At 40.8% G+C, this 11,239-nt stretch overlaps 1 protein-coding gene across 1 annotated transcript in view; it reads left to right on the top strand.

The window, feature by feature from the left end:
- The first annotated feature begins 5,014 nt into the window (after nt 1-5,014).
- The window catches only part of CDH17 (cadherin 17, LI cadherin (liver-intestine)), a 23,514-nt gene continuing 17,289 nt past the window's right edge, over nt 5,015-11,239 (top strand). Inside the window, exons 1-4 of the mRNA XM_010006503.1 lie at nt 5,015-5,059; nt 7,828-7,926; nt 8,575-8,712; nt 10,960-11,098. Of these exons, the coding sequence (XP_010004805.1) occupies nt 5,015-5,059; nt 7,828-7,926; nt 8,575-8,712; nt 10,960-11,098 (421 nt within the window). The remainder of the gene's footprint in view (nt 5,060-7,827; nt 7,927-8,574; nt 8,713-10,959; nt 11,099-11,239) is intronic.

The following is an 11,239-nucleotide window of genomic DNA, read 5'->3' as shown; positions in this document are numbered from 1 at the left end:
GAAGAAATGACCAGATTTCTGCATCAGCAGAATGAAGGCCATAATACGTCCCAATACAGAAGTAGCATTAGGAAGGTTAGTAAAAATTACTTTGTTAAATCAGAGCTCACAAAGGAAGCACAAAGACAGTCACAAGTCACTAAAAGTGAGTATATAGCATAGGCAAATACAGACAAAATCAGAATTATGGAAGTGCAACAACCAATGCAAGGCAAATAACATACAAATACTTTGTAAGAACATTCGTAGGAGTCGTATTGCTTGGCAAACATTGTTTGTAAGAGCCTGCCAGTCAGCAGCACTGGGAGGGGTAACCTGGGAGAACCTAAGGCACAGCTCATCAGTGAAGACTGACAGAGGACAACTATGTGAATGATGTCTGGAAGTACCACAATGGATTACCTATGGAGACTAGCAGTGGCCATTATTTGCTTTTTTTAAAACCAGGGAGATTGCAGGTGTCACTAATTTTGCCTAAGGAGAGGTAAAGGAATTAGATAAACAGAAACCTGAATGTCTTTTAGGCTTTATTTTTCTATGCTTCTTTTTTTCTCGGCTGGTGCCAGCTTATTTTGACACCTGTTTTGACATTATCTTACCCTACAAGATCCATAAAATAAATATTTTCTAAACAAGCAGAAAGGGAAAGAAGCTGAGGTCAGGGAAGTCTTGTTAGTTTGGGAAATGGAAGAGTTACATGGAGACACAACAATGAATCAAAACAAGGAGTAAAAGTACAAAGACAAAGAATGAAAAAGGAGCAAGAGAGGAACAACAAAACTGATAAGTGGGAAGACTGAAAAGGTTGTGACTAATGACATGAGAAGAGTTGTTTCTGGAAAAACTGACTCGTTGGACAATGATTCACACAACAAACACCTGGACGTTTGCCTTCTTTTCATCAGATTTACTCAGAGAAGCAGCTGGCTTAAGGCACCAGTCTCACTGCTGAGTTTCTTCTTGTGATTTTATCTGTGGCACCATGTCATGACTGTTGTAAAGCCTTAAGTGCTTCTGGACTTTGTAATATACTTGACATGGGAGATTTGTTTTTTCCTGCGTGGTTACAACCTGTAAGCAGTTGCTCTGCAGCTGGGAAGTTTTTTTCAGCCAGAGCAAGACACTAGAGATGAGCAGGCTCACCTCTTCCAGTGACTTTAAAAAATATAGGCATTCAATGAAGCATGCTAGGTATCTTAAATTTGTATTTCAAGTAAGCCACTGCCCTTCCTAATAACTGGACGTCTAAGCAGAGACTCTAGCATTTGAGAGACAAACATCAAACTTGTTTATGAGGCTCCGACTTCTGACATCAGGACTTGAATGATTCTGCACTTGTCATGTACAGATGGAATAAAAATAATGTTAGGGATTTGTTTATGTGAATTTGTTATTGCAGCATGAATTCTGGCTGTTTTGAAATTTATACTTCACATGCTGAAAGTACTTCTCATTCATATCCAAGTACTACATAATTAATCTGCATGTAAATAACTTAGAGTCAACATATTTCCAAGAAGTTCAGTTTATTTCCCCTTATTATATTGACTTTGAAATCACTGACAATGAGTTCAAATGTTTTAATGGAAACTGTTGGCTTTGAGCTGTGGTCTAAAGATAACTCACTGCTAGCAGGCAGCTTTGAGAAAGTCTGAATCATTCTGAATACAAGAGCAAATGGAGAACAGTTGTGTTTGAACTCATGCTGAAAGTACAGTCTAGAGGGTTTTTTTTCTTGGAGAAACCAATGCTGCTTTTTAGGAAAAAGTGTGATCTGAAGAAAAAATAGAAAGCTCACCTTTCTGAGAATTGTACACTTCCCAGCTGCAAGTGATTCTAAATGCTTCTTTCTTTGATTGGAAAATACTTAAAGTGCTGCACACATAATTTAACAATGCTCAAGAGCAGCCTAACATACTGAGGAAACAGAGCAGCAGTTAGAACCTGGATGAAAAGTAACATTTCATGAGAGAATAAAACTAGTCTATTCAAAACTACTGAAATACGCATGATATTAAAGAGTGAGTTAGCACAAAGCAGAACATTTTAGGGTTTAAGATTTTTTTTAAAAAACTTCAGTTCTTTCCTAATATGTTTTGTTTATTGCCTATTTTAACATAGTCCTTTACAGTCTTACTGATTTCAGTTCCCCCTACCACTGGTGCTATAAAGCAGAGACTAGCAGGGACTGGTTCCCTGGGAGGGCTGAAAGCCCCACCAGATATGAAAGATGAGGGGTGAGGAAATGATTACATCCATTGTGAGCTGAGTATCTGGAAATGGCCAAGTGCAGTAATTTGTTCAATGATACTGAAAGTAACTTTGTTGCAGAGCTCAGACAGAATTTGAACTTTCTAGTTGATGACTGATGAAGTATTGTCCTAACTTGGCTGTGTCCTTCCCATGCACAGAACTGCAGAGTGAAAACATGTCACCTTTATGTCCGAATTCTTGTCTCTGAATGGGAATTATCCCTGCTACTAGGCAAGTAGAAAACATTCACCCAAGGCCCATGCCTACTCCTTTCCGCCTCCTTTCCTATAGAAATGACAAATTTTCCCCTGAAGCTCCAACCTGTGGTCCCTGTGTTCATTCCTTGCAGCTCCACTGAAAATATTGCATTCAGCAAGAAAATCCCAAAGGACATAAAGATACTGAAGGCCGAAAACGATCTTGGAGTTACGTTGCTTCCTTATGTGGCTGCTGTTTCATACCACACCTAGTCATTAAGAATCAATAATTCTCAATGCTGTTAATGTTTGAGCTGCTGAAACTCTAGGAGGAACTATAAACTGTGTGCACAGGACACTACCTGCGCAAAGGTGACTGCCACTGCTGAAAGGAAGAAGCATTTTTAGAGCAAAATAAGCCTCTCATGCCACAGGTAAGGGATGATCTAACTCATTTTGAGGAAAGATTTTAAAAGCTGAAGCAAGGGTTCTGGTGAAGGCTTTTCTGGCAGTGTTAGGAACTCAGCTGTCCTTGTGAAATGGATGACTGCTGTGCTAAGGCTTAGTCTGGTTTGTGTTTGATTTGGATCAATTTCCTCTGTTTTTTCTTTACTGAATTTGGACATCTGAAATCAATCATTTAAGAAAATAATTTGTTGTGGTTTTTTTGTGTTTTTTGTGGTGTTTTTTTTTCTCATGGAACCAAGTACTTGTGATTGTTACTGATCTTTAACCTCTGGGAATGTTCGTTGTTCTGAGTGTTTATTATTGAAAGTTGCTGCGATATTTGTATGTTGGTTATCCTAGAGCTTTCTGTTCAGGCAGGGGAACGATATAGAATTATTGAGGATATAGCACCAAGATGAAAGTAAGAAATGAAGGGGAAAATATTGCTCCAGTCCTCAGCCAGATCTCAGGCTGCTTTTAGTCAAGTTGATCCTATTCTAATTCTGAAACTATTACTGAAAACTTTTGCATGAGTTTATATATACTGAAACTGTTCTGAGTGGCAGTAGAGTATGTATTTTGGGGCTCTGGTCCTTGGCAGTGTGATGCTTCATGAGACTTGGTAGCAGCTTCCAGGCAGGAATGAATGTTTGAGGGCTGATTAAGCCTCTCATCCTGGCCTTGCAACAGGCACTGAAAATGGCATGACATTAGGGAATTATATTTATATTCAAAGCAGGGGACCAGCGGAGGCACTTACCATCCAAACCCATAGCCTAAGAAATGGTCGTATTTCCACTGCTGTGTCTTGGCTCAAAGTGTCTTCTCAGGTAGTTCAAAGGGTCTTCTCTGTCCCTTTTTCTTGCCTGTGCCTGGCCCAGCTCTTGTGGCTGAAGGTAGCTACAGGGGCCTCACCTTCAGCCCTTGTTCCCCAGCAAATTTAATTATTTTGCTGACCACCTCTGGTATCAAAGGAGTGTAATTTTATTTTCCAGTACTCACACAGCTAGCTCCCAGCCCAGAAAAGAGCCCAGTAACTTTGAAGGGCTGCACACACAGTAAGACTTTGCTCAGAGTGCGACTTGCAAGATAAAGTCCTGTGGCATGACCTAAAAAGAGTGCTGAAGACAAAAGCAAGCAGTGTGGGCAGCAGTTTCTATATCTACAGTCCCCCTTTTTGGTTGGCTGTTGAGGAAAGAAAAGGGGGGTGAGGGGGAAAGGGGTCATGGGAAGCCCAAGCAGGAAGGCATCTGGAGAGAACTGTGCCTTTACGCTGCCTTCTTCTCCCTGGGAGCCTTCATGGGACAGAGCTGTGGTGGCTGAAGGATACCTGAGACGTGAGCCAAGGAAAATGGAGCAACACTGAAGATGGCAGCACTGTACCCCAGCTTCACCCCTCTTCAGAACAGGCCACATCCTTTCTGTTAAAATATAGAAGTAGCGAGAAAGCAAAATTTCAATTTTGAGGAGCCCATCGAGTTTCCAGGAGGATGTAACACGTCACTGCAGCGTGTGCTCAGCATTTTTTGAAATTCAAGGCAGGCAGTGCTCCTTGGACTTGGAAACTTCCTTTCCAGCAGCCACGTTGTTTGAGGGGTGCAATCACCTCCAGCTGTCCTCAGCAAACTGCACTCAACAGTTGTTTTTTGTAGCTGGAAGACAGAGGCTTCAGGATGGTCCTTGCAAGACCTTCATCTCCTTGTGGTTATAGTGTTTCCTGTGAACTTGTTATTGTCTTCAGCAAAACATAAATGAAAACGGGGCTTGCGTGACATAGCATCATTGCAACAATGAGATTGAATGGCTTGAAGCTGTGCATCAGTTTCAATCTCTGGCAGCTGTTAGAGGCTCTCACAACATGTGGCATCATCTGCACCACTGGGGGCAGACCTGATGGGCATGACCTTCCTGGCCAGCCTGGTGATGGCAGTGGTCTGGTATCTCATGGGCAGAGCTACTCCCAGTCCTTCAGAACTCACACCTCAGCTGCTTTCTCCTGACAGCTTTGGGGAAGCTTTAGCTGTAGCCTTTATTTGCAGATAGACTGGGCCAACTCCATGGGGTTAAAGCGCCTATCACCTCTTCTTTGCAGGAGCTGAAACGAAGCATATGCCAGTATGTTTAAGCTGTGTGGACTTCAATATCTGCTCGTCATTCACTTGGTGAGTTACAGCTTTCCCTGTGTTTATCTGGGAGCAAACTGCAAAGGTTGCCTAGCAGCTGTGAGGGGCAGGTCAGGCTGGTGGCTGCAGTGCTGGCTGTGGGAGCTTGGCTCCAACATGCCTGTGACCCCCTGGCCAAAAGTTAAAGAGATGTGTCAATCATCAGGAAAAAAAAATTATTAAAAAACCTAGAAGAAACCAATTTACCTATTTTGCCTCTTGTACTTCCTTCTTAGAAAATTATTTTTCCAGTTAGTGGATTTCATGCTAGAAAATATTTTAAAATACTGCAACAAATCATCAAATAGTGAAGACATCTGTATCATATGTTCATATGTATTATAATCTGTACATGTGCTGGCATCTGAAATGTGTTCTAAGACATATTCTAAGACATATAATGGCATAGTATTTAAACCATGTATATGAATTATTTATCCTCATTATTCCATCTATGTGAATCCCTTTTCAGAAGGCTTTCTGGAGCTAAAATGTGTTAATTATGTTATTTATGGACCTCATCTATTGAATTAAATATATTTATTGATGTCTGTAAAGGCTACAGTGGTGGTTTCTACTTTACCATTGAAATCAACAGAAAAGATAAGAAAAGAGTCAAATTCAGGTCTACAGAAAAGAATAATAAAACAAATTCTCAGAATATGGAGACCCTGGGGGTGGGATTGATGTGCAATAGCAAGTTTCCCCTCCCCATTTCAAGAGCTGCTGCCCATGCCAGAGCTGTCCCCCCTGGAGTCACTCTGCAGGTGGCACAGCCTTCAAAAGGGATGTCAGCAGACACTGGCCAAGGGGAAAGCCCCATTTCCCCTTTAGGCCCCTGAGTTGTGATTCATACTGTAGACATACGTTTGGAAATATTTATGGTCCACATAAAGTAATTTTAATCGACAGGAAGAGATATCTCTTACTTGCTTCACAGCCTGCACTTTGAACCTTTTGGGTTTTATGGTGTCAGCCTTTTTGTTCCTCCCTGGTGAGGAACATGCACGAGCAAAACCCCTCCACAAAATGGCCCTCGGGGAGCCAGGTTGTGCCCAGCAGTGTGACATGGGGACAGTGTAGCAGGTGAGATCCTGGGTCCTGCACTGAGCAAAACCAGTAAAGAGTAGCTGTAAGGTTTTGTTTCCTAGTATGTGTACCTATTACACAGCTTTTTGGGATATTTTTCTACTGTACCAGTGCTAACCAGCATCCTTCCTTCCTCCATTCTCACAATATTCTAGTTTTGCTGCTTGCAAAAAGAGTCACAAACCCTTGTAAGTGAGGAGGGCAGCATCTCTGGCTATAATTAATCAGAATCTGGTGTCATTCCAACACCACTTGTGACACAGACATACAGAGCAGCGCCTTCGTTGAACTTAGTTGTCTATTTGTCAGAATGAAGTTTTCCCTTGGTAATATGTAGGCTGTGTTTTCTGTGAGAGGCTGAATAGCTGTCCCAGCAGCAGCAGGACCAAATCCAGGGGAAAAGTCGTGCATCAGAAAACATGCACTCCCAGAGAGTCCTTGACTCCATGGAGTGATGGGCAGGGTGGCCATGACATTCTGAATTTATAAATCAGAATAAAGTCATTTTTGCAGCAGAAGAAAGTGAGTTTTAGCTATGCAGCCAAATGATGGAGCCCTAATTCTGGCCAGCAGCTCCTCAGCATTGGCAAGATCTGGGTGTCAGGGAGAGAAGAGTAGACATTCATTGGCCTTTGGAGAAGCAGGTAGATTATCTGAACAGTAGGCTGAATTGTCTTTTATGTAAAGGCTGTTTTGGTTTAGTTTGGGTGTGTGGTTTTTTGGTTGTTTTTTTTTGTTTTATTTGCTTGTTTGTTTATTTGTTTGAAAACAAGAACAAGCTTGAAACATTAGGGCAAGAGTGTGTCCTGAGGTCTTTGGGCATAGGGAGGAGGTGGTTGTAAAATTAACATAAGACTCCTTTGAAATTTGCCACAAAAACACCATGCGAAGGCATTGCCAGCCATTAGGAAGAAAACAGAAGCTGAGGCAGATTTTCATGACATTTTTGCCATGAAGTAGAAGCCAAAGATCAGTAGGACTTTGTTTTGCTCTGGCTATGGTTTGCAGTCACATGCAACAGATGTGAAGGCACAGGACCTGAGTAGCTTGCCCAGATCAGTGAGGGTGGTGGGGTAGGGAGCCTGGGGAGGTCCACCTTTTGCCTTTAGCAAAAAGGTTTGGTTTTATTGAGGAAATTATGAGGGGTGCAGCCCAAATTCCCCCCCACACCCAGGTGTGGTGTTGGGTTTCCCAATGCACTTGTGGCTGGGGGTCTGTGCAGCTCCTGGATGGGACGTGGCTGGGCCTGCTGGGGATACAGAGGTGATCCAGAAATGCTTTTATGAGTTTCCTCCTGCTCTCAGTCTACACTCAGCTCTTTGGTGCTTCTGTTTGCTCTTGGAAGTAGTTCAAATCTCATGTAATTATGTAGTGGTTAGAATGGGGGCCAAATGTTTGTTTTCAAATTAGTTAAAAAAATAACACTGCTTTGAAAAATGGATGTGCACTGAAGAACCTGGAGATGTTCAGTGCAAACCAGCAAGAGTCTCTCCCATTACACTACAGGAAAATAACTTGGAAGAGGCTCAGTGATGAATAACTGCTATTCACACATGGTGGCTGCAGACATCCCCCAGCTGCTTCCTCCATCCCTTTAGTCCTAAAAGGCTTGGATCAGATGATCCTTGAGGTCCCTTCCAACCTGACGTTCTATGACTCTATGATTGTCTCTGTCACAGGCTCTGTGCCAGAATTTGGGGGACCTGCATGTTAGTGGGCCTCTGAAGGACATGGATTTCTATATTCCAGAAGGAGGGGGAATGCGCTTCATTTACCAGGTAATCAAGTGGCTCTTGGTATCCTCTCCAGTCAAATTTGCAAACACTGTCCACGTGGGCAGTGTTCTCATCCGTGTTGGTGGGAAGAACAGTCCCCCAAGAGGATCTGAAATTAACTTTGACTTCCTCTACCCGGGAATTCAAGAGTCTACATCCAAAATTCAGGAGACAACCCTGTTCTCTCAAGCACATTTTAACAGCATATCTTAAGACAGGGATTAATAAAATCAGAATTCCTAGGGAATGGGTTTTCATGTAACTTATGTCATCATTTTCCTTCAGCTCTGAGGTTTTCTTCCTAAAACCATAACCACAAAAAGACAGATACAGCTCCAGGGCAAATGGAGGATGTGTGTTATTTTTTTCCATTCCCTTTCTCAGACAAAGCCCTTTCCTAAGCAGACGTTTGCTTTGGAAAGAAACCACAGTTAGGATTTCCTTCAGCATTCAGGGAATAATGCAAAAACTCCTCTGCTGAGGATCAGAAAAGAGCAGATTTGTTTGATCAGACACTTGGAATATCATTCCCCCAGCCAAGCACATTGTTGGCAATAGATTTTGAAAGACACAAAGGCTTGAAATTATTTAGATAATAGTGAACATGTGTAACAAAGGATGATTTTTCCCTCTGATTTTTATCCTTTCTAGTTCACACTTGAGCCACCTGCTGTGACTTTCAGACTGAGTGGTGAAAAAGATGGAATAATTGACATTGGGCCACGGACAGGCATCCTGTATCTCAATGGGTCTCTGGACTGGGAGACCAAACCAGTGCACAAGCTGCAGGTAAAAAACCCCAAACATTAAACAATGAAAAATAAGACAGGAGAGTTATCCTTTTTTTTTGTTTGTTTGTTTGGGGGTTTTGTTTGTTTTGTGTTTTTGTTGGGTTTTTTTGTAAACCTGAAATTATTGGAAATCTCTTGACATTTCAAATTGTTTCTTTTGTCTGTGTTTGCAGACAGCTTTTTCATTCTTAGTATTGAACTTTGCTGGTATGGTTTTACAGTTCTGAAAGTCTTTGCACAAGGAAATGCTCCTTAGCACAGGAAGGTTATGTCAAGAAAACAAAAATCACCCTGATGCCAGCACCAATCCTTTCATTCTTTTAAAAGGAGGAGGACACTTGACTGGAATTGAAATCTAGCACCATAAATTAGATTCTCTTGTTATCTATCCCTGGATAGGGATAACACCTGATAGGGTGAACTCCATGGCTAGAATGAGGAATTAAACTATTGTAGTCTACTTAGGAAGATTACAATCTACTTAGCAACAAATTATGTGAGTAAATGACATTTAGACACAGGGACACTGATCTAACCTCTGTTAGGTAAGAACAGAAAGATGTTTGACAGGTTTTGAAGGCTATTAGAGGAAAAAGCACTGTGTACTTGTCCTACTGTTACACTCTTTTCATTAAGGATCTCATCATAAACACTGTTGGGAATGCGACAGGAGAGTAGATGACTTTTTGGTCTCAGTATAGCCTTATGCTCTTACTCTGTGTAAAAAATGGTATTATATTTTTCTAAGACACTAGCAACTGACAAGAACATGATAGTGAGAGCACCAATATCTGAGCAAAGTCCACAGTGATGTTATAGCTAGCCTTAACTACCTTTTTAAAGCCTGGCACTCAGGTTTATGCTTTCATGTTCTCAGTTCTAAAACGTCCTTGGGCTGGAATTAGAGAAGACAATTTTATACCCCCAGAGTTATTAACCCTAAACACAGGAATCCTTTACATACCAGAAGAAGTGATGACAGAACTGAAAAATTATTATTGAATAGTCATAATTACTAATTATTCAATCTATTATGTGCAGACAAAAATACAGTCTAGCAGACATGATCATAGAATCATAGCATGGTTTGGGTAGGAAGAGACCCAAAAGACCATCTAGTTTCAACCCCTTGCATGGGCAGGAACATCTCCTAGTATAGACCAAGTTGCTCCAAACCCCATCCAACTTGCCCGTGAACATTTCCAGAGATGTGGCATCCACAACTTCCCTGGGCAGCCTGTTCCAGTGTCTCACCACCCTCACAGTGAAGAATTTTCTCCTAGTGTCTAACCTAAGTCTACCCTTCTTCAGTTCAAAGCCATTATCCCATGTCTTCTCACTACAAGACCTTGTAAAAAGTCCCTCCCCAGATTTCCTGTAGGCCCCCTTCAGATACTGGAAGGCCACCACTATGAGGTCTTCATGGAGTCTTGTCTTCTCTAGGCTGAACCATTAAGAGAGGGTGGAACTAGGTGATCTTTAAGGTCCCTTCCAACTCAGACTGTTCTATGATTCTATGAAGTCTCTCAGCCTGTGTTCATAGGAGAGGTGCTCCAGCCCTCTAATTATCTTTGCGACCCTCCTCTCAACTCATTCTAAGAGCTCCATGTCCTTCATGTCTTCAGGGCTCCAGAGTATACAATATGTACTTGCTGCTTTATATGCACTATATTATTAAATATTATACAGTATTATATTATGTATATTACATACATTATGTGTATTATATATATTATAACATATATTTGGTGCTTAAAGTCAAAGAAGTATGAAAAATAAGTCAAATTCCTTGGGACAAAAATGCAATTAGAACTAAGAGTTAAGTTTTCTTTACAAAATGTTAGATCAGGCTATTTCTCTGGCTGATATTTACAATAACACAGTTGAGTTCTCTGTATCGTGTTGGGTTTTCCCCTGCTCTTTAGAAAGTATCTATTTCTATTTAAAGAAAATCATGAAGCCTTAACTATGCAAGAATACTAGTCTGCTGAGACTGTAAGTGAGAAATTACCCTCTGAAAAGTGTCATCAGGAGCAGGTTATTTTGTTTCCTTGGCTTTAGGTACTGTGGTGAATTATGGTCAGTGAGCTCCTGTGGTTAGTTTGTCCTTGTAGACAGAGCCAGCCAGTGATGGCTCTCACCAGATTTGCCTCACAGTAAGAATGTCTCAGCATTTGATGTCCAGATGCTCATTTATATCTTTTAATTTATCTATATGATGTTTAAAATTTTTTTTCAAATAAAGGTGGAAAGTCTGGATGAAAAGGGAGATAAAGTAAAAGGCCCATATGCTGTTACAATATATGTGGAGGATATAAATGACAACCCACCAAAATTTGACCAGACAAAGTACACTGGAGTAGTGAGGCAGAACTCCCGGCCAGGTAATAATAATAATAACAATAATAATAATAATAATAATAATAATAATAATAATAATAATAATAATAATAATAATAATAGTAATAGTGAGTAATATAATAATAATAATAATAATAATAATAATAATAATAATAATAATAATA

Source organism: Chaetura pelagica, unplaced genomic scaffold, assembly GCF_000747805.2.
Source record: "Chaetura pelagica isolate M959 unplaced genomic scaffold, ChaPel_1.0 scaffold76, whole genome shotgun sequence".
Classification (NCBI taxonomy): Eukaryota; Metazoa; Chordata; class Aves; order Apodiformes; family Apodidae; genus Chaetura; species Chaetura pelagica.
This window is presented reverse-complemented; position numbering and strand designations above follow the sequence as displayed.